The sequence below is a fragment of the Microcaecilia unicolor genome, chromosome 10 (genome assembly GCF_901765095.1).
Source record: "Microcaecilia unicolor chromosome 10, aMicUni1.1, whole genome shotgun sequence".
In the NCBI taxonomy this organism is placed as follows: domain Eukaryota; kingdom Metazoa; phylum Chordata; class Amphibia; order Gymnophiona; family Siphonopidae; genus Microcaecilia; species Microcaecilia unicolor.
The window spans coordinates 89419770-89447179 of NC_044040.1; the positions used below are offsets into that span (position 1 = coordinate 89419770).

The window sequence follows — 27410 nt, forward strand, 5'->3', positions numbered from 1 at the left end:
ACTCCCTCGCCCGCATCGGCGAAGCTCCCTCCGCCGACGTAGTCGGGGAGCCTTCCTGGGAGGTGGCCGCGGTCGGTACCGCACGCGGTACCGACGTCGGGGACCTCAACCTGGGCGATGGGCCAGCCGGCGCCACGCTCGACGGTACCGGTGGCGCAAGCACCGCCGGTACCGGAGGGGTAGGGCGCAACAGCTCTCCCAGAATCTCTGGGAGAACGGCCCGGAGGCTCTCGTTTAGAGCGGCTGCAGAGAAAGGCTGAGAGGTCGATGCAGGCGTCGACGTCAGTACCTGTTCCGGGCGTGGAGGCTGTTCCGGGCTGTCCAGAGCGGAGCGCATCGACACCTCCTGAACAGAGGGTGAGCGGTCCTCTCGGTGCCGATGCCTGCTGGGTGCCGAATCCCTCGGCGACCCAGAGCTCTCGGTGCCGACACGGGGAGGAGACCGGTGTCGATGCTTCTTCGATTTCTTCCGAAGCATGTCACCGGAGCTCCCCGGCACCGACGAGGAGGACGTCGAATCCACCCGTCGCTTCCTCGGGGCCGAGACTGAAGAAGGTCGATCTCGGGGGGGCTGTACCGCAGGAGCCCTCAGGGTAGGCGGAGACCCACCCGAGGGCTCACCGCCACCAGCAGGGGAATGGACAGCCCTCACCTGCACTCCACCCGATGCACCACCGTCCGACGACATCAGCAGACGAGGTCCTGGTACCACCGACGTCGATGCAGCTATCCGATGTCTCGGCGCCGATGCAGAGGCCCGATGCCTCGATGCACTCGATGCAGGGGCGGCCGAGGAAGATGGTCTGGACGCTGACGACGTCGATGCACTCGAAGATCCCGGTGCCGATGCCGACGAAGAGCCCGAGAACAACACGTTCCACTGGGCTAGTCTCGCTACCTGAGTCCGCCTTTGAAGCAGGGAACACAGACTGCAGTTCTGAGGGCGGTGCTCGGCCCCCAGACACTGAAGACACGACGAGTGTCGATCAGTGAGCGAGATAACCCGGGCGCACTGGGTGCACTTCTTGAAGCCGCTGGAAGGCTTCGATGTCATGGGCGGAAAAATCACGCCGGCGAAATCAAAAGCCGAAATGGCGAAATTCGAGCACCAAATTTAGAGGGAGAAAAAATCTCGACCGAGGCCGAAAAAAGGCCTACCCCGACGACGAAAGAAAACTTACCGGGGCAAAAAAGCTGGAAGTACGGGGAGGATTTACACGAAACCCGGCGGGGGGTTTCCGGAGCACTTCCCGACTAGGACAAAGCTTTCCCGAAGGAAAAAAACACGTTCAAACAAATTGGACGCGCGAGGTCGACTTTCCGGGGCTCGACACGGCGAAAACACGACCGTACCGAGTGCGGACAAAAGAAGACTGGCCGGCTCGAGCCGGTTTCGGGCGGGAAGACGGCCGCGCATGCGCGGTGCGCGCGGGCGCGCGAGGGCTAGCAAAGGACTTTGCTAGTGAAGTTTCCGATTGGAGGGGCTGCCGTGGACGTCACCCATCAGTGAGAACAAGCAGCCTGCTTGTCCTCGGAGAAAGGTATTAATCCGCAAACAAACCTTTTCCGGAGATGCGAAGGCGGTAGAACGAGAGGACATGAAATGAGATTGAAGGGGGGCAGACTCAAGAAAAATGTCAGGAAGTATTTTTTCACAGAGAGAGTAGTGGATGCTTGGAATGTCCTCCCGTAGGAGGTGGTGAAAATGAAAACGGTAACGGAATTCAAACATGCGTGGGATAAACATAAAGGAATCCTGTTCAGAAGGAATGGATCCTAAGGAGCTTAGCCGAGATTGGGTGGCAGAGCCAGTGGCGGGAGGCAGGGATGGTGCTGGGCAGACTTATACGGTCTGTGCCAGAACCGGTGGTGGGAGGCGGGGCTGGTGGTTTGGAGGCGGGGATAGTGCTGGGCAGACTTATACGGTCTGTGCACTGAAAAGGACAGGTACAAATCAAGGTAAGGTATACACAAAAAGTAGCACATATGAGTTTATCTTGTTGGACAGACTAGATGGACCATGCAGGTCTTTTTCTGCCGTCATCTACTATGTTACTATGTAATATTGCGTTTTGTACAAAGTTGAGTATTGATTTTTAAATTTTGCTCTCAGGGTCCCATCTGTTTTTGTCTTCAAATCTTAAGCCCTATGTTCCCTATCGGGCTTTGCATTCCAGACAGTAACATTTTTGATGGCTCCTTCAGTGCAGGAGATTCTGTTAGCTACCTTCCGGAAATCCATATTCAGTGTAGTTGGACCAATACTGTGGAATGCCCTCCCATTATTTATGCGCTTAGAGGTCTCATCTGTTTAAAACTAAGTTGAAGAGACACTTTTTTTTGTACTGCTTTTAAGGCATGAATTTGACCATTCTGTATGAAGGCTATCTTCTTCCTCAGGGCTCTATTGGAATACAACAATTAGCTGTCCATCCTTTTTTGCACATTTGTATTTCTTTTTCTTCCTTTTTTTTTTTTTTTTTTTTTTTTTGAGTATGTAAATCGCTTTGATGGCTTGTCTTTAGGCCGTAATCAAATAAATGTAATCTTGAACCTTTACTGGACTAACAATACATTTTTTTTATTAGAATTCAAAGGTAAGCCTTCTTCAGATTTCTGATCATTTTATCTTCTTTTCTGTTTTTTTATTTCTATTTATTACCTTTAAAAGTGGATTAACAAAGCTTCCAAACCACTTTATTCTAGAAAAGTTAGCTTAAAACCTAGTTGTTTCAACTAGCTTTTACTGGGCAGTAATCAAGGACCGACTGTGACATATGTCAATTAGAGAAAAGGTATTAGCCTGTTGCCTTTACTTTATAGATAAATAGGTTTTATGAAACAGTTTGGATAGGTCAACTTGTTGGACACTATTTTAAGGTACTATATTTTAAAGTTCGGTTTATTACATTTTTCAGAAAAGTAACTAATACAAACAAGAAATGTGCATCACAACATTTTAAAACAGGAAACAGTCCCCCCAAATAACTGCCCTTCCCCGCCACTCTGTGCTATTCCCAGTACACAACTAACCTTTCCCCCTTCAAAACTACAGACTCTTCAGGCCATGAAAGGTCTTGTCTTATAATCCTCTATGTACAAACCACCTCTCTATCCAGCCTCCCAACCCTATCCCTATAATGCCACCCACTCCATCCCTTCACCACATCTAGCATGGGCTCTTTACATTGCATGGCAAGACTACCCATTTATTCAAAACCATACTTTGTAACCTCAGGGACAGAGTTTATATATGAGAGATCCCAAATCCCCAATTCATTTGAAGAACAACAGGTATCTTGTAATTCCATTATCAGGAGAGCATGAAAGGAATTACACTTACTCCAAAAGGTGAGAATCTCTTCATTTTTAATTTGTAACAATAACAAAATCTAAATAGAAAATACTATTTGTGATATAGAGATGCTAACACTATCTGATTTTACCACTGTTATAAGTCTGCTTTGGGCAAAGTGAATACAATCATGATGGAGTGATAACTTCTGGATTAGAACAGTAAATCCCAAACCTGTCCTGGAGGCAGAGGCGTAGCCAGACACTCAATTTTGGGTGGGCCTGGGCCCAAGATGAGTGGGCAGAAGAAACTCCCTGTCCTACAGGTGGTCTTTCCCTCTCTCGCCTGCATGCCATAGGGTCTCTCAAACATCCCCCCTCCCCCGCATACCTTTTACATAGCAGATTTTCACCATCAGTGAGCAGCAACTAATACACACTGCTCATGTTGGCCCCACAGCATGTGTCAGTCTCTGCTTGCTGCAGGCAAAGATCTGCTAGTTGCAAGGTATGCAGGAAGGACAGTTGTTGGGACTTTTCGGCTGGTGGGGCTTGGGGATCCCTGCTAGCCACATCATAGGTGTGCTGCTAATGGGTGGGCCTGAACACAAAGTGGGTGGGCCAGGGCCCACCCTTGGCTACGGCGCTGCCTGGAGGAACCTGTCTATGCGATGTCTATCATTTTTAGCTATAATGTTCTACTTCAGGTATGCTGCACTATTTCCCATCCCCCATCTTTCTTTATTATCAGCCTCATGAAGGAATTTCTGGCTGGTCACAAACTCTGATAGGGCCTCCTGTTGCTAGGGCAACTCAGCTACCTGGTGTAACTTGTTACAAATTTAATTTACTGAGAAGAAGTGTGGCAAGGACACCAACTGCAAGCCTCCAGCACATAAGTCTCCAGCACATATGCAGCACCTATGATTGGTCCAGGGTAGAGGAGAGGTGGATGCTCACCATAGCCTAATAAAACCACGCTGCAGACAAAGCAACTCTGAAAACTAGCCACAACGGAATGAGAGTTTGAGATGCGTCCTATGGCCTAGTTGTTCCCCGAAGGGGGTGCTCTCCCCTTTCGTAGAAAACAATTCTTTACAGCTAAGAATCTTTCTTTCATTCATTCTTTTTTCCTCTCTTTCTCTTTTCTCTCTGTTCTGTGACCTTTGTATGAGGAATAAACTTTCCTTCCTCTTCTTTATATAATTTGTCTGATTACTTATAATTACCAGAGGTACTGATGTTAGATTTTGTAAGTTTGTTACAACTTGCAACTGATATCTGATGCTGTGTGGGAGTAAGAATAAAATACTTTTTTTCTCTAATTCCTGACCAATATTTTTGTAATATTTTGTAATATGTTTAGAGAACAGCAACCAAATGCGCAGCCTAGTATAAACCCCAGCCAGTCAGGTTTTTAGGATATCGACAATGAACACTCATGAGATTTATTTGCATGTATCTACATACCAGGGAGGCAATATGGAAATCCAGAAACCCTGACTGGTTGATGTTCGCCTCAGGAAAGACAAAGAGCACTGAAAGAGTCTGCTTCTGATGAGTGCTGAACTTTCCTAGCATGTACTAGGATCAGTCTTATAAGAAAACAGTTCACTATTAAAACAATTATCAGTTTTAATGTCTATCACTATACAAATTTCAAAAGTGACCTAGCCTTGAATAATTAGAACAAATGGAACTGTATGTATTCTTTGCAATAATGCACTCCAAACTTAATAGAATAAAATCCATTTTTCCAACTGAAAAAAAAAAAAACATTTAAAGTTGCAAAGTCAGTGCTTACCTGTGAGCCAGCATAAGATGTGCTATTGTTGATAACAACTTTGTGTATTTTACCAAATTTCCCAAAATATTCTGGCCGTTTTAAAACCTGTAAAAAATATAAATATTTCTGAAAAAAAGGATACAGAGTATGAGTTTAAACAGAAAAATGCAAATTGAAGACATTGATTAGAAAGCACAAGTCTTTTTTGTATTCGTTCCAATCTAATGATGGTTGAAATTAATTATACCAAAGGGGTAAACAATGTCAAGAATAAAATAACACTGAGAATGTAACAGAATGGGAAGAAACATGGCATGTGGGAAAATCTAGTAAAGACATACAGAGTCTGAATATGGTCCAAATCAGACATGTGGTTCTAGAGAAATTAGCCCTCCCCAAAAAATCATCCAATATGTTTGTATGAGAGGAGGAATGCCAGCTTTGGTAGCATTAAAACTTACATACAGTGAAGACACAGCCGTTAGGAATATACTCCTTCCAAACGGCATCTCTGTTCTCTAGTCTCCCAACCCCCAAACTACCACTATCCTCCAAAACCTATCCCCATCCGCACAAGCAACCCTCCCCACAACTCCTCTACTACCCTGTAAACTGCCCCATCACTTAAAAAAAAATGTTGACACCCATGGAACTGCCCAACTAGCCCCCACAACACTCACAACGTACCCATCTCAAAAATCTCCCCCTTCTAGGAACAGCTACACCACCTACCCCACCCTTGAAAAATACCCCCTCAATTACCCCACCACTCTACAAAACTACCCCGACATGCCACCAAAACAGACACCCAGAAACTATATCTGCAATTCCCCCATTTCCAATGAATTATCCCTACCACAGCTGCTCCACCCCAAAAATGTACTCACATACCCCTTGAAACTGCACCATCACCTTTCAAACTGGCCAAATTCCAAAATCTACCTCTTATAAATTATCTCCACTCAGCAGACTGCTCCTGCAACTGCTTCACCTCCAAATCCTACCTCCATTCACTCTCAACTTCTGCTCCCACAAACACTACCTCCTGCAACTGCTTCAACATACATACACATGCAGAGGGCTTGGAAATAATTTCATGAGCCATGCTCTGCATGCTTTCTTCACTTGAGGCTACCACAGCAAAAAGCCCTTTTGGTAAATATTACAATTTAAACAGTACCAAAGGTTAAGGTGCTTTGCTTTCCTTGTGCCCTAGGAAGAGTTAAGTAGTGTTGTCTCCGAACTACAGAAGTGAGAAAATCTAGAATGGGAGATTTGATAACAAGGGGGTGGGGACCACTTTTTTCATCAACATGTTTTAGCTTAGATGTCATTATCATCTATTGTTGTACAATGGATGGCAATTTACTGTGAGTTTAAAACCAGCACAGAAGTGTACCACCACAGTATGTTTCCTGGTTTTATTACATGGGAAATAGTGAATATGTGGAAGCAGCTTCTACTGAAAGGAAGTTAAGAATCCCGATGTTCAGAATGGGCTTTTGAAGATCATTTATCAGATTTCAGGAGAGGAGTTTCCCCTGTTGTGTGGGTAACAAGGACAGTTGCAGACTGAAAGGATGACATTAATTGTTTTGACTTAAACACAAAGACATGAAAATAAATTCTACTACTTTTTGGTGGCAGTTTTTATCTTAGAATTATTTTGGTTTGTAATAAATTTTATTCATTATTCAACATAATAAGTCAAGCTGTATAAACACAAATGCTCTGGTTTCAACATATTTGGTATAATATATGAAAGAATTTTTATATCATATGCAAAAAATGTGTGGGACCAGCGTGTGTGCCCCACTTCCAGCCTCCTCTGAAAGAGGAAGTTATATAGGAGGTGGTGGGACTCGTAGCAAAAGAAGCAGCAGCATTCAGAAAGCCTGTCCCAGGCGTCTTTGCTATTTAATTACTATTGTGTGCCTGAAAACAGGTTGCAACGGGAGGAAAAAAAAAATCAAAAGATACCGCATAAAGGGTAGGGTACAAGAGAGAGAGGGGGGAAAAAAACAGGGCAACAGTGGATGGAAGAGGAAGAGCGAGAGATGGGAAATAGCATGGGATCTGACAGGCAGGAAGATCAGAACAATGACCTCACTTCATTGAGCACAATGTCACTCCATTTGTGACAGGTGAAGAGAAGGAGAAAACTATTAATGTCCAAACAAAGAAACACAGTAGGGATGGTCCAACAGGCTACAAACAAGGAACAGCAGCAGTCAGGTGTAAAAAAATATATTACAGGGTCACATGATGCTGTGAGCAGCGGAAGACGTGCAGAGAGAGAGCTGCTCAGGGGACTCCCTCCCTCCGCAACAAATACCTCCTACGAAATAAATATCGACGAAACTTGCCTTTGCTAAAGGGGTAAGGAAGCGAATGGACAAATTTGTGGCCAAAACGGAACGGCAAATGCCTGCCAAAACGCCGAGAAAGGGGCCAGATCGCTCACGCTAGAGCGAGGACAAAATGGCGGCTTCCCCACCAGTCTCACCGGCGCTTCCGGACTTTATGCCCGAACTAACAGACGCTGTAGTGAAAGCCCTAGACTCCCGATTCACGCAGTTGTCAGAACAAATAGCAGGGATCGTCCAAACAGCAGCGGAGCTAACTCGTCAGACAGGCGAGCTTGAATGTAGAGTCGCTGATGCGGAGGATACTGTACAGGAGCACACAGAGCGCATTGCTGCACTGAAAGCCCTCACTGAAGCACAGCAATCTAAAATTGAAGACCTCGAAAATAGAGCCAGAAGGGAGAACCTGAGATTCGTGGGTCTCTCAGAAACAATAAAGGATACAAATTTACTGACATGGCTGGAGAAATGGCTGCTGGAGAATTTCCCAGCAGTGGGAGAGCATGGCCCGATTCGCCTGGACAGAGCGCATCGAATTGGGCCGGCTCGGGCATCAGCGGACAGACCAAGAACTGTGATAGTGAAGTTTCACAGCTTTACCCAAAAAGCGCAAATTCTGCGCTTGATTAAATCTCAGGCAGAGGAGCTACAATTTGAAGGCCGATCGATCCAGATATTTCAAGACTACTCAGCAGCACTGACTCTGAAACGCAGAGCCTACTCAGGAATCTGCTCGCAGCTGGTAAGAAAGAACATTTGATTTCTGGTGCAGTACCCAGCTATACTGAAGCTGCAGTATAATAACAAGTGGCATTCTTTTGGCTCCCCGAAGGAGTTTCGAACCTGGGTGAGCTCACAGGATGGACTGAGTGATATGACCTGAAAGTATGGACCCTAAACCCACATGTAAATGACAAGTTTAATATTGTTATCAGTTTAATGTTAAAGGAGGAATGTGAATACTTATTGTAGTTGAGGAGCGAGGGGGGGTAGTCCCCACAAAGCATTAGGAGTGACCCGTGGCCCGCTCTTGATGGGGGTGGAAGCCAGAGCTAGAGGGGGGGGGGGTAAGAAGGGAAGGGGAGAGGGCGGGGAGAAGGGGGGGAGTAGTGGATAGGCTTGGAGTGAGAGGAGTTATGAATGGAGCTGGCGCAATTAAGAAGATGGAAAGAAGGGAGAAGGAAGAGCAGGAGGCCACAGGTTGGGGACAGATACCTCTGGGGGAGGCTGGGCTCCCGGGGTTTGCTTATGATAAGAGAATCAGGGGAAAAGAGATCCATACCAATATAGATGAAGGGTAAACGCCACTTGAGAATATTGTCATGGAATGTAGCAGGGATCAATTCACCAGTTAAACGCTACAAAATTTTATCCCAACTGAAGGCGCATGGAGCTGATATTGCCTATCTACAAGAGACAAAACTCTCGGATATTGAGCATGCGAAATTATTTCAGCAGTGGGTGGGGGAGTGTCACTACTCTTCTTCAGGGAATCACAGAAGTGGTGTGATTGTACTACTGAAGAAAAGCCTCCCCTGCCAATCCAAATTAGTATACAAAGATCCAGAAGGAAGGGTGGTGTTGATCCATTTAAATTTCCAGGGACACAAGTTTTATTTGTGCGTAGTATACGGCCCAAATAATTATTGCCCAAAATTTGTTCAATCTTTGGCTGCATTGGGAGCGCAATATACAGACGCCCCTTGGGTGTGGGCGGGGGATTTTAATCAAGTAATGGACCCAGCTTTGGACAGGTCCTCCCCAAGGGCAATAGCAGCGCTGGGAGGGGGGGAGGGGTCTCCCCGCATTATGTAAATCACTCCAGTTGGTAGACCCATGGCGCCTGCTCCACCCCGAGACCCGGGATTATACTCACCAGTCTAAGCCGCACCAATCTTGGTCACGTATTGATTACATATTATTGACACATTCATGGTTTTTCAGAGTGGGGAAGGCATTCATAGGACCTACAGAGATCTCTGACCATGCCATAATTGGGATAGATTTGGATTTAAGTGCCAGAGGAACAATTAATACCTATTGGTGCTTCCCCTCTTATCTTTATCAGGATAAACAACTCATAGATCATGTGAAATCACACAGGCAATTTTATGTAGACACAAACGCACAGTCCTGTACATCGCCAATTTTGTTGTGGGAAGCCTCTAAAGCAGTCCTCCACGGAGAGATAATTGCGTTCATGAGTGCACGTGCCAAACGCCTAGCGGCAGGCATAGTTAGATTGGAATCGGCGTACAGAGCTGCAAAGAGATTGCATATAGCTAAGCCAAATAAAGAAAACCAAGAAAAAATGGCAGCTGCCCTGGTGGCCTTGAACACGATGATTCATGAAAAATATCAGAGACTCCTGTATGCTAGACGGTTAAATTTCCAACGATTCTGGAATAAATCTGGCAGATTGTTAGCACATGTAGCCAGAGCCCAAACAACAAAAAAATGTATTCCCTATATCACACCACAAAACTGGTCTCGGCATTCTCAACCGGAAGAGATTGCAAACGCATTTAAAGAATACTTTAAGGGGGTATATGCCCAAGGAGAAGGACACCAGGATTCTCTGATAAAAGACTACCTGGAGGATGCGGGTATGCCGCGCCTGGAGCAGAGGGTGCGGGAACAACTATCTCTCCCTATAAGAGCACAGGAACTCCAAATGGCCCTGAAGTCCCTCCCATTAAGATCTGCTCCAGGCCCTGATGGGTTTTCTAGTGAATACTATAAAATCTTGGGTCAAGATTTAGTGGGGCCCCTCATTTCGTACTACGATGCAGTGGTAGGGCGAGGCTACTTTTCCCCGGGAGAGAACGAGGCCCTAATTACCCTGATCCCAAAACCAGGTAAATCCCAGGATCAAGTAGAATCCTACAGACCAATATCCTTGTTGAATGTGGATATAAAAATCCTGGCAAGAGTATTGGCAGATAGACTGGCGCAACACTTACCGACTTTAATAGGTGACCACCAAGTAGGTTTTGTTAGAGGCCGTCAGGCCACAGTAAATGTGCGCAAGGACCTTATGTCTATAGCGCATAGCCATTACACAAAAGAACAGCTGATACTGTTGAGCCTCGATGCTGAAAAAGCATTTGAGAAAGTACAGTGGGCTTATCTGTTTAAAGTGCTAAATTATATTGGATTGGGGGGTTGGTATATGGAGGCGGTTGCAGTATTATACTCGAGATCCTCTGCGCGCGTAGTCACGAATGGCACACAGTCCGCAGCTTTTCAGTTACAAAGGGGCACACGGCAAGGTTGCCCGTTATCCCCATTACTGTTTTTACTATATATAGAACCGCTTCTCCGCACGATCATTAGGGACCCGGATATTGTGGGGGTCACCATGCCATCACTGGCGGTTAAGGTGTTGGCATTCGCCGACGACATACTCTTGACCCTGACAAGCCCCGGGTCGTCAGTGCGGCATTTGATGGCAGACCTGGATGAATTCAGTTTTCTCACGGGATTCTCCTTAAATTATCACAAATCAATGGCCCTCCCAATACAGTCAGAAATTCGAGAGCAATGGGCAGGTGATTTTCCCTTTCATTGGGCACAATCTAAAATTAAATATTTGGGGGTTTATATTCCCATAGACCTATCAGAGCTCTATGCATTGAACATGACCCCCCTGAGGCAGCAGGCAATGGAATCATTTCAAAGATGGCAAGCACTCCCGATCACCTTACTGGGTCGCATCGCACTTTACAATATGGTCCTATTCCCAAAGTGGACCTATGTGTTCCAGATGCTTCCTCTATTACTGCGGCCCAGTGAGGGAAGTTGGTTACGGAAAAAACTAAATTATTTTCTGTGGCAGGGAAGGAGAGCTCGGATGCCACTATCTAAGGTAATGCTGCCGCGTTCGGGGGGGGGGGGGGGGGGGGGGGGGATTGGGCCTATTAGATCTAAAATTGTTCTCCATGGCTAGTAACATGAGACACCTGTCAGATTGGTTTCGTTCTACAAAATTTTTTTCTTGCACAGAGGCAGAAATAGCAGCTTTGGGCAAAGTGCATTTTTCATATTGGCTCCATGCGCCCTCAAGGGAATTACCACAGTTAGGACCCTATAAATATATCCTTTCTCCGTTGCGTGCCATATGGAAAGGGCTAGGTAAGCTTCTCCAGATAGATACCAAAGTTTCAGTATTATTGCCACTCAGGGGGAATTTGGCATTCCCTGTGGGAAGTTCCTCAGTTTCCTTTCAGAGGTGGGCCGCAGTAGGGGTCAAGTATATATTCCATGTGGTCACGGAATGGGGGGGTAATAAAATCATTTGAGGAGTTAAGGGAGGAGTATGGGTTGGGTACGAACGATTGGCTAGCATACACACAACTGCGAAACTATGTAAACTCCTTACCCACAGCCTCTCTGAATGCCGCTCCCTGGGAGAAGCTAAATGAACTACTGGGACTGGATGCACAGTTACGAGTTCCATTGAGCTATTTTCATCGCAATTTGCGAGACTCATTAAAGACAATTGATTATCGGCGCTCGCCTGGAACACGGAACTGCAGCTCAACCTCCAATCAGAACAAATTGGGGCGTGTCTCAAATCTTTGTACAAAACGACGGAGAACGCAGCTTGGTGGGAGATGCAGTATAAATTTTTGCTTCGTCTGCATATATCCCCCCATAGAGCATATAGAGCTACTCTTAGAGACACTGATACCTGCCCAAAGTGCAATGGTGCCAACGCGCATTTAGGACATATGTATTGGAGTTGCGCATTAATAAAATCTTTTTGGATTGAGTTGAGCACACATATATCCCAGATTTGGAACAATTTGTGGAGGCCATCTCCACGATCTTTTTGGGATACAACAGCCGGCCCCGATGGGATTTAAAGCATTTTTGAAACGAGCAGTCTTGATGGCAAAGCGTGTCATCTTGCAGTTGTGGTTGGTTGCAGATCGCCCAACCATATCCCACTGGAGGTCAGCAATGACTCAAGCCTGTGTGCTAGAGAAGAAAGGAATAAGGGACCTGGCCTCCAAGCGAGTTGAACAGTTTTGTGACATTTGGTCTCCATTTTGGGACTCTCTCAGTCCAGTAGCAAGAAGCAAGATATTGAATTGTTAAAGTAAGGTTGGGAGGGGAGGGGGGGGGAGAGAGGGGGGGGGTTTAGTTGGGACAAAATGTTTTAAAAAGTCACGCAGCTCAAACACTAATTGTTTATTGTTTATTCTGAGATCGCTGTACATGGATATAGTTTGAATTGCAATAAATAAGAATTATAAAAAAAAATATATATATATATATAAAAATTATATATAAATTATATATATAAAAGGCACCTCCAACGTTCGATGAAGCCTCAAGCCGGAATTTGAGGCGCCCGAGATATCCAGTTTGGCCTTCAGTGTCTGCCCCGCCCTCGTGTCACGTGATGACGTCGAGGGCGGAGCAAAGACACTCGACGAATCAAGGAAGCCCAGCTCTGTTTCCACTCCCCACGAGGTTCGTCACCTCCTCTCTCCACCCCCCCCCCCAAGTTCGCCTCTTCCATTCTCCCCCCCCCCCCCCCAGTTCAACGCTTCCCCTCTCCATCCGCCCGCGAGCGAGGTCGCTGCTTCCCCTCTGCTATGCACCCCCCCCCCCAAGGTCGCCTCTTTCAAACTCCACCCCCCCCTGAGGTCGCCGCTTCCCATATCCACCCTCCCCCCTCAAAGATCGCCTCTTATCTTGAAAAAAAACAAAAACAACGGAAACACAGGCAGCCTTCAGCCATTGGCTGTCTGCTCTGCAGCCACTCATCTCTCCTCTCACTGGCCCTGGAGCGCAGGAACAGGAAGTTCAAAACAACTTCCTGGTACCTGCACTCCTACGGGGACAGAAAGAGGAGAGAGGAGCAGCAGCACAGCACACAATCAACGCCTGAATGCTGCATTCAGTGCCTGGGAGCAAAGAACAGGGAGGGAGGAGGGCTTGGGGTGAAGAGGGGGACAGGGGGGAGGGAGGGAGGGAGGGCAGACTGGAACGTTGACGGTGAGCAGAGGGGGAGGAAGAGGAGCACAGAAGGGGAAGGGGAATGCACCACCTGCTTAAAACACTCACACATATACACACACACACACTCTTTCAAACACATACACTCACTCTGAGGGGGGGAGGGTGGCCTGGAACTTGGAGGGTGACTGGGGCGGTGAGAGGAGGGGGAAGAAGAGGGGCATGGTAGGGGGAGGGGAATGCACCACCTGCTTAAAACACTCACACATACACAGAAACACACACACATACACTTTCAAACACACACACTCTCTCCCTCAATCAATCACTCACTCACACACAAAGTCTATATATATATCAAACTCACACTCACATTTTCTCACGCACACACACTCTCACACAGACAGCCTCACTCTATGTCACACACACTTGCACATTCACTCAGTCTCTCTCACACAGTCACTCTCACACACACACTACCGATGAAAACCATGCTAGCGCCCGTTTCATTGCTCTCAGAAACGGCCCTTTTTTACTAGTATATATATATTACAGAAATTTTATCAGAAGTAGATTTGGAGGTCCAATATAATAAAATAGACAGACTCAACACAGAGCTGTTTTTCAGTAAACAAATCCCTGCTTCAGGAGTCCTTATTCCTGGATCAGCTTTATGATCATATTTGCTTAGCCTCTGTAACACATACAGGTCAAGCCGAAAAACTATCAGCACTTATGATCACGCTTCATTAACTTCTTCAATCTGGTCTTTGAGGTCACTGGCTAGAGCAAATCTTGCCTGACCAATTTACTTCAATTCTTTGAAGGAGTAAACAAACATGTGGACAAAGGGGAGCCGGTTGATATTGTGGATCTGGATTTTCAAAAGGCGTTTGACAAGGTACCTCATGAAAGGCTACAGAGGAAATTGGAGGGTCATTGGATAGGAGGAAAAGTCCTACTGTGGATTAAAAACTGGTTGAAGGATAGGAAACAGAGAGTGGGGTTAAATGGGCAGTATTCACAATAGAGAAGGGTAGTTAGTGGGGTTCCTCAGGGGTCTGTGCTAGGACTGCTGCTTTTTAATCTCTCTATATAAAAAGCAACACCAACGTTCTATGAAGCCTCCAGCCGGAAGTGTGAAGGGGGCGAGATATCCAGTTTCCCTATGAGTGTCTGCCCCGCCCTCTCTGTAACACAGTCAGTGAAGGAAAACAGCAGAGCACGAAATCAAATCGCTGGCTCTGTAACAGTGAAGGACTCAGAGGGGGGAGGGGAGAGAGGCCAGAGGGCAGGGACACACACACTCCCACATGCACACAGAAGAAAACATTGCTAGACCCCGTTTCATTTGCATCAGAAACGGGGCTTTTTTACTAGTATATTTATAAATGATTTAGAGATGGGAGTAACTAGCGAGGTAATTAAATTTGCTGATGACACAAAGTTATTCAAAGTCGTTAACTCGCGACAGGATTGTGAAAAATTACAGAAGGACCTTACGAGACTGAGCGGTTAAATGGCAGATGACGTTTAATGTGAGCAAGTGCAAGGTGATGCATGTGGAAAAAAAGAACCTGAATTATAGCTACGTCATGCAAGGTTCCACATTAGGAGTTAAGGACCAAGAAAGGGATCTGGGGGTCATCATCGATAATACACTGAAACCTTCTGCTCAGTGTGCTGCTGCAGCTCGGAAAGCGAATAGAATGTTGGGTATTATTAGGAAAGGTATGGAAAACAGGTGTGAGGATGCTATAATGCCATTATATCGCTCCATGATGCGGCCGCACCTTGAGTATTGTGTCCAATTCTGGTCGCCACATCTCAAGAAAGATATAGTAGAATTGGAAAAGGTGCAGCGAAGGGCGACTAAAATGATAGCGGGGATGGGACGACTTCCCTATGAAGAAAGACTAAGGAGGCTAGGGCTTTTCAGCTTAGAGAAGAGACGGCTGAGGGGAGACATGATAGGGGTATATAAAATAATGAGTGGAGTGGAACAGATGGATGTGAAGTATCTGTTCACGCTTTCCAAAAATACTAGGACTAGGGGGCATGCGATGAAACTACAGTGTAGTAAATTTTTTAAAAATCGGAGAAATGTTTTCTTCACCCAACGCGTAATTAAACTCTGGAATTCGTTGCCGGAGAACATGGTAAAGGCGGTTAGCTTGGCAGACTTTAAAAAGGGGTTGGATGCTTTTCTAAAGGGCAAGTCCATAGACCGCTACTAAATGGACTTGGGAAAAATCCACAATTCCAGGAATAACATGTATAGAATGTTTGTACGTTTGGGAAGCTTGCCAGTTGCCCTTGGCCTGGATTGGCCGCTGTCGTGGACAGGATGCTGGGCTCGATGGACCCTTGGTCTTTTCCCAGTGTGGCATTACTTATGTAATCTATATCCCGTTCAAACATAATCTATTGGAAATTATGGATATCAACCACAGCTTCCAAATAAGGCATTCATCACAATATACCAAAAACAAATTCACCTCCATAACCACTTCAAACTTTTCCCTTCCTGTTTCAGACACTTTGAAGATTCTTGGAGTAACCATTGATCGTAATCTTACACTTGAATAGCGAAAGATACATACCTGTAGCAGGTATTCTCCGAGGACAGCAGGCTGATTGTTCTCACAGCTGGGTTGATGTCCGACGGCAGCCCCAGGTCCGGAATTCTTCCTAGCAACAAAGTTTGCAAGAGCCCTCGTGCGCACGAGTGTGCGCACCGCGCATGCGCGGCCATCTTCCCGCCTGTCGCGCAAACGTGCCCCTCAGTCAACTTACAAAGCAAGACAAGGGAAGAGACAACGCCAAAGGGGAGGCGGGCGGGTTGGTGAGAACAATCAGCCTGCTGTCCTCTGAGTATACCCGCTACAGGTATGTATCTTTCGCTTTCTCCGAGGACAAGCAGGCTGCTTGTTCTCACTGATGGGGTATCCCTAGCCCCCAGGCTCACTCAAAACAACAAAAAGGGTCAATTGGGCCTCGCAACAGCGAGGACATAACATAGATTTACCTGAAAAATAACTAAGAGTGCAGCCTGGAACACAACAAAAATGGGCCTGGGGGTGGAATTGGATTCTAGACCCCAAACAGATTCTGCAGCACCGACTGCCCAAACCGACTGTCGCGTCGGGTATCCTGCCGAAGGCAGTAATGAGATGTGAATGTGTGGACAGATGAGCACGTGGCAGCCTTGCAAATCTCTTCTTATAGTGGGCCACTGACGCTGCCATGGCTCGAACACTATGAGCCGTGACATGACCCTCAAGAGTCAGCACAGCTTGGGCGTAAGTGAAGGATATGCAATCTGTTAGGCATTTTGAAATGGTGCGTTTCCCGACAGCCACTCCCCTTCTGTTGGGAACAAAAGAAACAAACATTCGGGCGGACTGTCTGAATGGGCCTGTCCGCTCCACATAGAAGGCCAATGCTCTTTTGCAGTCCAATGTGTACAACTGATGTTCAGCAGGGTGGGTATGAGGAAGGGGAAAGAATGTTGGCAAGACAATTGACTGTTCAGATGGAACTCCGACACCACCTTCGGCAAGAACTTAGGGTGAGTGCGGAGGACTACTCTGTTATGATGAAATTTAGTATATGGAGCATGGGCTACCACCAAGGCTTGGAGCTCACTGACTCTATGAGCTGAAGTAACAGTCAACAAGAAAATGACCTTCCAGGTCAAGTACTTCAGATGGCAGGAATTCAGTGGCTCAAAAGGAGGTTTCATCAGCTGGGTGAGAACGATATTGAGATCCCATGACACTGTAGGAGGTTTGACAGGGGTCTTTGACAAAAGCAAACATCTCATGAAGCAAACAACTAAAGGCTGTCCAGAGATAAGCTTACATTCTACACGGTAATGATAAGCACTGATTGCACTAAGATGAACTCTTACGGAGTTGGTCTTAAGACCAGACTCAGACAAGTGCAGAAGGTATTCAAGCAGGGTCTGTGTAGGACAAGAGCGAGGGTGTAGGGCCTTGCTGTTACACCAGACGGCAAACCTCCTACATTAAAAAGATTAACTCTTTTTAATGGAATCTTTTCTGGAAGCAAGCAGGACTCGGGAGACACCCTCCGACAGACCCAAGGAGGCAAAGTCTACGCGCTCAACATCCAGGCCGTGAGAGCCAGGGACTGGAGGTTGGGATGCAGAAGCACCCCCTCGTTCTGACTAATAAGGGTTGGAAAACACTCCAATCTCCACGGTTCTTCGGAGGACAACTCTAGAAGAAGCGGGAACCAAATCTGACGCGGCCAGAAAGGAGCGATCAGAATCATGGTTCCATGAACCTGTCTGAGTTTCAGCAAAGTCTTTCCCACCAAAGGTATGGGAGGATATGCATACAGGAGGCCCTTGCCCCAATGTAGGAGAAAGGCATCCGACGCTAGTCTGCCGTGGGCCTGAAGTCGGGAACAGAACTGAGGGACCTTGTGATTGGTCTGAGTGGCAAAAAGACCCACCGAGGGGGTGCCCCACGCTCGGAAGATCTTGCGTACGACGCCCGAGCTGACCGACCACTCGTGAGGTTGCATTATCCTGCTCAATCTGTCAGCCAGACTGTTGTTTACACCCGCCAGATAAGTGGCTTGGAGAAACATGCCGTGAAGGAGAGCCCAAAGCCACATCTGAACGGCTTCCTGACACAGGGGGCAAGATCCAGTGCCCCCCTGCTTGTTGATGTAGTACATGGCAACCTGATTGTCTGTCTGAATTTGAATGATTTGATTGGACAGCCGATCTCTGAAAGCCTTTAGCACGTTCCAGACTGCTCTCAAATCCAGGAGCTTGATCTGAAGACCGGTTTCCTGGAGGGACCAAACTCCTTGAGTGTGGAGCCCATCGACATGGGCTCCCCACCCTAGGAGAGTTGCATCCGTCGCCAGCACCTTTTATGGCTGAGGAATTTGAAAGGGACGTCCCACAGTCAAATTGGATTGAATTGTCTACCAATAGAGGGAACTGAGAAACTCTGTGGACAGCTGGATAACATCCTCTAGATCCCCCGCAGCCTGATACCACTGGGAAGCTAGGGTCCACTGAGCTGATCTCATGTGAAGGCGGGCCATGGGAGTCACATGAACTGTGGAGGCCATATGGCCCAACAATCTCAACATCTGCCGAGCTATGATCTGCTGAGACGCTCTGACCCAGGAAACCAGGGACAGAAGATTGTCTGCCCTTGGTTCGGGGACGTAGGCATGAGCCGTCTTAGGAGTCCAGCAGAGCTCCTATGAATTCTAGTTGTTGGACTGGAAGAAGGTGGGACTGGATAATTGATAAACCCGAGTAGCTCCAGGAGTTTGAGAGTCATCTGCATGAACTGCTGAGCTCCTGCCTCGCAAGTGCTCTTCACCAGCCAATCGTACAAATAAGGAAAGACATGCACTCCCAGCTTGCGTAGAGATGCTGCCACTACCGCCAGGCATTTGGTGAACACCTGGGGTGCAGAGGCGAGACCAAAGGGCAGTACACAATACTGAAAGTGCTGTGTTCCCAGACGGAATCGAAGATACTGCCTGTGAGCTGGCAGTATCAGAATATGTGTATAAGCATCCTTCAAGTCCAGAGAGCATAGCCAATCGTTTTCCTGAATCATGGGAAGTAGGGTGCCCAGGGAAAGCATCCTGAACTTTTCTCGAATCAGATATTTGTTCAGGGCCCTTAGGTCTAGGATGAGACGCATCCCCCCTGTTTTCTTTTGCACAAGGAAGTACCTGGAATAGAATCCCAGCCCTTCTTGCCCCGGTGGAACGGGCTCGACCACATTGGCGCTGAGAAGGGCGGAGAGTTCCTCTGCAAGTACCTGCCTGTGCTGGAAGCTGAAGGACTGAGCTCCCGGTGGGCAATTTGGAGGTTTGGACATCAAATTGAGGGAGTATCCTAGCCGGACTATTTGGAGTACCCACTGATTGGAGGTTACAAGAGGCCACCTCTGGTGAAAACATTTTAACCTCCCTCCAACCAGTAGATTGTCCAGCACAGACACTTTTATTATGGCTATGCTCGCCTGGAGCCAGTCAAAAGCCCGTCCCTTGCTTTTTTTTTTTTTAATTATTTTTATTACGTGAAAAAAATCTCAAATTACATACAAGAATTGCCAACTTTGTTCACTTGCTACATGTAGCGTTACAGATTCTTGATTGCTACTGAATGCTCAATAAATTGGATCATCTATTCTAATACAATATACCACTACTGCTGCCCCCCCTCCCTTCCCTCCCCCTTCTTGGCTGGGCTGACCAACATTTATATATTGTTCATATGCTTGCCACATTTTCAGAAAGAAGTCCATTTTACCCCTTCTCAATGCAGTTAGTTTTGACATCTGGTACAAGTATCCCACTTTGTGGATTACCATTTTCATGTCTGGCAGATTCGGCTGTTTCCAGGCTCTTGCTAACTTTGCTGCCACCATATATTGCGTCGCCAGCTTATGTTGAAGCATTTTGATCCCTGTGGAAGGGAAGTACAGCAAGCAGTGTTCTATCTTATATGGATATACACATTGCAGCACCATATTGATCTGGGTTATCACTGCTTTCCAAAATTTCTGCACCTTTTGGCATTCCCAAAATATGTGTATGAATGTGCCCCTTGCACCACAGGCCCGCCAGCAGTCAGCAGATACTCCCCCATATATACGTTGCAGTCTATCCGGTGTATAGTACCACCAATAGTATATCTTGAGTCCATTCTCTCTCGTGGATTGCGCTAAAGATAGTTTAAATATTAGTCTATAGCATTTTGCCCAGTGTTGCTGTGTGTATGATGATTGCAAAATGTCCTCCCACCTGTTTGTATAGAGTCTCTGAGGGCTCCCCCTCTGTATTAGGGCCTGGTAGATCCTCATTACACTGCCCCTTCCCCCTCCTTTTCTCAACGCGCCTTCAAGCTTTGTTTCTTCTAATTCAAGCTCCTCCCTAGCGCACGTCAGTATATAATGTCTGACGCTACAGTAAAAGACCTGATCTCTGGGGGGAAGCCCATATTCCTCCTGTAGCCTATCAAAACTAACCATTTCTCCCTTCTCCCACAGTTGACCCAGGGTATGTAACCCCGCCCTCGACTACTCCCAATATACTTTCTCTGTGCCTCCCAAATTAAACCCCGGCGCCTTAGATATGGATGTCTGGAGGTAGTATTTTCTCTCCGGGAACCACTGTTTCCTGATTTGATACCACGGGGTTAGTATATGACTAATCCCCATTGGGAGTCTTCATGCCACTTCCAAGAGCTCTCTACCAGGAAGCCATAGTGTGTCTCCTAGTGCTTGTGTCCCCATTCATGCCCTCTCCCAGTGTAACCATTTCTTGCTCGCATATGGGCTCCAATCCGCTAAAATCCTTAATTGCGCTGCCTTATAATATATTAAGAAATTTGGGACTCCCATCATCCCCCCCCCCCCCCCCCCCCCCCCCCAGCCTTGTGGCTGGAACATGGTTGCCCTTCGCACCCTCGGGGGGGCGTTTCCTCCAGATATATATGAACAATTTACGGTGAAGCTGCTCAAAGAAGCTACGTGGGATTGAGATGGGCAGTGCCATAAATAAATATAGCATTTTGGGAAGCAACATCATTTTTATTGCTTGGATTCTTCCCATCCAAGAGACATTTAGCCCTTCCCATCTATCTAGCTCTGCCAGCAGTTCCGCCACCTTCTTTGGGTAATTTGCCTGATACAGTTCTTCCACCCTCGGCGTCACCTCCACCCCCAGATATCTAATGGATTTCACCGCCCACACAAAAGGGAGGTTTGCCTTCATCCGAGCTGATTCCTGTGGCGAGACCGTTAGGTTCAATATTTCAGATTTACTAGTATTGATCTTAAAGCCTGATAGTGTTCCAAAATGTTCCATTACCTCTGTTACCCTCCTAATTGAGATTGTGGGTCTCGTCAGGGTGAGGAGCACATCATTAGCGAACAACATTAGTTTATGTTCTCTCAAGCCTTTCGTCACTCCCTGGATGTTGGAATCTCTCCTAACTGCGCATGCCAAGGGCTCCATAAAAAGGGCAAACAACAAAGGCGAGACCGCACAGCCCTGTCTGGTTCCTCTATGCAGTTCTATAGGCTTGGTGTATGATCCATTAATTTTTAGTGTGGCTAGTGGGGCTTGATAGAGTAAGCTAATCCATCTCAGGTAATTTCCCCCTATTCCCACCTCTCGCAACACTGCGAATAAGAAGTCCCATTCCACGCGATCAAATGCTTTCTCTGCACCTATCGAGAGAAGCAGGGCCGGCTGCTCCGCCTCCCTCACCTGTTGTATAACATGGAGCAAACATCTAATATTATCAAAGGCCTGTCGCCTTGCAATAAATCCTGTTTGATCGCTATGGATGAGCTTGGGCAGTACTTTTTGCAGCCATGTTGCTAGTATTTTAGTGAATATTTTATAATCAACATTGAGCAGCGATATCGGCCTACAGGAGCCGCACTCCTGCGGATCTTTTGCAGGTTTCAAAATTAGGGTTATCGCTGCTAATCTCCACGAATGTGGAAGTTCCTGTTCCTGCTCTAATGCTTTGAAGAGTCTCCATATTGGTGCTGCCAAGTAGGCTTTATACTGCTTATAGAATCGAGCCGGGAACCCATCCGGACCCGGCGCTTTTCCAAGGGGAAGTTCCTTGATAGCCCGCTCCACGTCCTCTAATGTGATAGGCTCTGATAGCATCTCCTGCTCTACCTGTGTCAAGTGGGGTATTTCTATTCCCTTGATATATTCCTCAATCTCAGGCCCTGTAGCATTCTGTTCTGAGTCATATAGCTTAGAATAGTAGTTATAGAATAGCTCCTGAATTTGTTCACTCTGACTGACAGTTTGGCCTGCCTGATTTTTGAGGCTTCCTATATAGGTACGACTCCTCTGCTGCTTGAGTTTATTAGCTAACAGTCTACTCGCTTTATCTCCAAACTCATAATGTTCTTGTCTCGTTTGCTCTAACTGACTTGCTATTTCAGCCAACTGTAAGTCGTTGAGTCTCAAGTTGCATCGGTGTAGTTGCTCACTCACCCGAGAATCAGAGGGATTTGCTTTATGAGCCTTTTCTAGTTGTTTTATACTCTCCCTTATTGATTCCTCTTGTGCCCCCCTTGTTTTTCCCAAGTGTACCCTCAGCGTTATTAACTGACCACGTAGTACCACTTTTAGCCCTTCCCATAAGCTTACCGGGTGTATTCCCCCTATGTCATTGAATTCTATATATCCCCTAATATACTTTTCAACTTCTTGCACATTTTGTGGTTCCCGGAGGATAACTTCGTCCATGCGCCAGTATTTCGTCCCAGTGTGGTGGCTATCTATCCCTATCTCCATTACCACTGGGGCATGATCCGACCACATGCACGGTTCAATGTTAATCTTGCGCAGTGCCCCGGCTACTATCCCATCCCCCAGTATCATATCTATCCTGGAATATGAGTTGTGTGATGCTGAAAAGTAGGTGTAGTCTTTTTCTCGTGCATGTGTTGCTCGCCACAGATCCACCAACCCCCACATAGCCATAAATTTTTCTAGGGCCAACCTATCCTTCTTTGCGTACCCCGCTCCTCCTGTTGAATTATCTAAGGCAGGATTCACCATGAGGTTAAAGTCCCCCCCCACCCAATCACCAATAGCCCTTGTACATGTTTCTGTAGAAATCCCTCCAGTTCCGCCAAAAAACTCCCCTGTCCCTCATTTGGGGCATATATAGTAAAATTACTAATCAGGGGATAACTCTTAATTCCAGAGTCACTTTTAATATCGACTACACAAAGACTCCAGTATTTTTTCTTTATCACAAAAACATTTTATTGTATTGCAATGCCCGCTAACCTCACTAGCACTGCTGCCTACTATTAAAACCTCACACATTCACTCCTCCGCTCACCTTGCACACCTGTTTTTAATTTAAATACAAAACAGTTGATTTTACATTTTAAACTGCATACTTATACTGTTTTGTATTGTGCATATGTTTTGCCATACTTATACATTATATCATACTCAAATAATCAAAACTCAGTCTTGCCAACAAAATGGTCCTTTTCCTACAAACGCCACGCCTTCCGCATGGACGCAGTGAAAATGTTTCCACATAAACGCTGGATGACTGTTCTTCATGGACAAACTCTGTATGTCCGTTAAACCTCCGTTGGCTGTTCAAATACACCACCTCCAGTAATTAGTATGCATCACAATACAGGTGCTGTGTGCTCGGTGACTAACTCAACAGTCCACCATATCTGTTTCATGTTATGCCGGCTCCTCAATGCAGGACCGCATTTCACAAATCTTCCTCAGGAGGAACCACCATCAAATTTGTTCTACACCTCCAGTGGCTGCATGCCGGATTGAAACTCCCTTAGGGCTGAGCCACAGACGCCGCCCAGGAAATAACATGAAACAGATATGGTGGACTGTTGAGTTAGTCACCAAGCACACAGCACCTGTATTGTGATGCATACTAATGACTGGAGGTGGTGTATTTGAACAGCCAATGGAGGTTTAACGGACATACAGAGTTTGTCCATGAAGAACAGTCATCCAGCGTTTATGTGGAAACATTTTCACTGTGTCCATGCGGAAGGCGTGGCGTTTGTAGGAAAAGGACCATTTTGCTGGCAGGACTGAGTTTTGATTATTTGAGTATGATATAATGTATAAGCATGGCAAAACATATGCACAATACGAAACAGTATAAGTATGCAGTTTAAAATGTAAAATCAACTGTTTTGTATTTAAATTAAAAACAGGTGTGCAAGGTGAGCGGAGGAGTGAATGTGTGAGGTTTTAATAGTAGGCAGCAGTGCTAGTGAGGTTAGCGGGCATTGCAATACAATAAAATGTTTTTGTGATAAAGAAAAAATACTGGCATATATAGTAAGAAAGGTGTATAGCTTGTTATAGAGGGATGCTACCACCAGTAGGTAGCGGCCATTCTTATCCGCTACACTTTTCATTATTTTCCACGGATTAGCATCAGAGAAAGCCACTTATACACCTCTCTTTTTCTGTGAGTTGAGGCTCGCTGCATGAAACTGTAAGGGGTATCGCCTGTGGTTCACTAGCTTTTCATGTGCTTTTCTCAAATGAGTCTCTTGGATCATAAATCACATCAGCTTTCAACCTTGTCATATCTTTAAACAGTTTTTTACGCTTTATAGGGGTATTTAAACCTTTAACATTTAACGTGACACATTTAAACATTTACATAACATCCAATTATTCCGCTTCCCCCTGGTCAGCCTCCACCAAGCTTGTCTCCCTTTCCCCTGCACCCCAAACCCCCCTCTTCCCTGGTCCTATGTCGACAAACCCCATTACTATCATGAGGCATGTCTCTTGTAGAGGAAATGTAGTCTCCATATCTCCCTCAGCCTGTGCTGCTGAATCGTCTCTTATGCTCGCGAGTGTCCTACTGTATTCAGTGCGCTATTCTCCACGCATTTGTAAATCCAATCGAGTGTTAGTTCGTTCTCCTCATTTTCCATTACGCTCCACCAGTTGCTTTCCCGATTGCTGTCGCCTCAGGCGGCCCTCTCCCTTGTGAAACTCTGCCATTTTGGTTTGCTGAGTGGTGGCCTAGTTAGGCGTTCCTTCTCTTGGGGCAGCTCATCCTCCCCCTGCTGACTCAAGTATTCTTGGGCTTCTGCTATCGAGGTCACTCGACGCTGTTTGCCTTCTTGCATGAATGTGAGGGCAAAGGGATACTGCCATTTATAGGGCACCCCCTCCTCTCTCAGTTTTGCTGTTAATGGCCGCAGCTCGCTTCTTCTCTTCAAAGTTGCTGGAGATAGATCCTGATATATTTCAATGGGGTAGGTCTCCCATGTTATCGGGGCAGCCTCTCTCGCTTTCTTCATTACCGCTTCTTTTTGCTGGAATTCTGAGAAGTAGGCAACTATATCCCGCGGCTGGTTTGTTTTCCTCATCCCCAGCGCCCTGTGTGCTCTCTCAAGACGTATAGATAATGGAGCACATGGCACCACTGAGGTAGGTAACAGTTGGGCCGCTATCCCCTGCGTGACCAGCACACAGTCGTTGTATTCAGGGAGCTCTGGTACGCCTCGGATTTGGATATTTGCGCGACGACTCCTGTTCTCGAGGTCTTCCACTTTATCCAGGAGATATCTTGTCTCCGCTTTCTGATCTTGCATTTGCTGCTCCAGTACAGAAACAGACTCAGCACATTCCTCCATTCCTGCCTCCGTTTCTGCTACACATGCTCCCAGTTCAGCTATTTCCGCTCTGAGGTCCGTTCCCAGCTGTGCAAAATCCTGGTGCATATCTGTTATGCCAGTTTTAATCTCTTCTATCCAGCCACAGAGTTTGGCCCAGATTTCTGGAGTGGCCGCGTTCCCGCCATCTATTAGCTCCCGCTGGAGAGGGTCAGACGGCTTTTGGTTCGCTGCTGTTGCATGGGCGCCATTTTCTTCCCCCTGCGTCTCTGCAGCCCTCTGCCGCTGCTGGTATGAGAACGCCGATAAATTTGGCTCTTTGCTCCGGTTCGCGGACATCGCAAGGTAGGGCGTTTGCTATGCCCTCTGATTCCCGTTCCGGGTATCGAGTTTCGCTGCTATTTGCGGCTTATTATTGCTTTTTACAGGCTGAATCGCGGGAGCTCCGATTTTATTCAGCCATTCGCTGACGTGACGTCACTTCCTCCCGTCCCTTGCTTTTGCTGGGGAGCTGCAGGGGTCTGTTTAGGCGCGCGCTGTTGACGTGAATGAGAGCGCTGGGGCTTAGCCTGAGCAGGCTGGCGGGAAGGAGGATTGTACCTGTGCTTATTGTAAGCGTAGGGAGCATTCCTCCGACCCCCATAAAAACATCTACCTGAAGAGGTAGATACTGAAGGTGTCCGGTGGGAGAGTTTGTCGAATGTGGTTTCCCGCTGACGGAGCTGTTCTACCACCTGTTCGACCTTCTCGCCAAAAATATTATCCCCCCCCCCCCCCCCCGGCAAGGAGCGTCTGCAATCCGCTGCTGGACTCGATTGTCCAGGTCAGAGACACGCAGCCACGAGAGTCTGCGCATCACTATACCTTGAGCAGCGGCCCTAGACGCAACATCAAAAGTGTCGTAAGCACCCCTGGACAGGAATTTATGACACGCCTTCAGCTGCCTGACCACCTCCTGAAAAGGCTTGGCCTGCTCCGAAGGAGCTTATCGACCAAGTCCGCCAGTTGCTTCACATTATTCCGCATATGGATGCTCATGTAGAGCTGGTAGGACTGGATCTTGGCCACGAGCATAGAAAAATGATAGGCCTTCCTCCCAAAAGAGTCCAGAGTTCTAGACTCCCGCCCCGGGGGCGCCAAGGCAAAATCCCTAGAACTCTTGGCTCTCTGCGGAATCCACAACTCCAGAGTCATGAGGCAAATGGGTCTTCATCAACTCCGGGTCCCCGTGAATCCGGTACTGGGACTCAATTTTTTTAGGAATGGTGGGATTAGTTAGTGGTTTCATCCAGTTCGCCATCAATGTCTGCTTAAGGACATTATGTAGGGGAAACAGTGGATGACTCCTTAAGTGGTGAAGGATAGTCCAGGACCTCAAACATCTCAGCCCTGGGCTCATTCTCAGTGACCACTGGGAAGGGAATGGCCGTAGACATTTCCCGGACAAAAGACGAGAAAGACAAACTCTCGGGGGGAGAAAGCTTTCTCTCTGGTGAAGGAGTAGGATCAGAAGGAAGACCACAAGACTCCTCATCCGAGAAATATCTTGGGTCCTCCTCTGCCTCCCACGAGGCCTCTCCCTCAGTATCAGAAACGATCTCTCTGACCGCAATCTGAAGCCAGGCCCCTCTCGACGCCGAGGAGTGATGTCCTCGATGACAATGTCGAGAAGTAGACTCCCGTGCCGGCGGCGATGAAGCTCCCTCCACCGACGGGGAAACCACTTGGGTGGCAACTGACGCCGGCTCCACAAGCGGCACCGACGCCAAAGGCCACACCACGGACGGGGAGCCAGCCGCCGCATCTATC

The 27410-nt window shown here is 47.0% G+C and overlaps 1 protein-coding gene across 6 annotated transcripts in view; it reads right to left on the reverse strand.

Annotated features, from left to right (window-relative positions):
- Window positions 1–27410, reverse strand: part of CNOT4 (CCR4-NOT transcription complex subunit 4) — an 898013-nt gene that overhangs the window by 717554 nt on the left and 153049 nt on the right. For all 6 annotated transcript variants that reach the window (XM_030215603.1, XM_030215604.1, XM_030215600.1 and 3 more), the window contains one exon: window positions 5099–5185. In XM_030215603.1, coding sequence (XP_030071463.1) covers window positions 5099–5185 — 87 coding nt within the window. The remainder of the gene's footprint in view (window positions 1–5098; window positions 5186–27410) is intronic.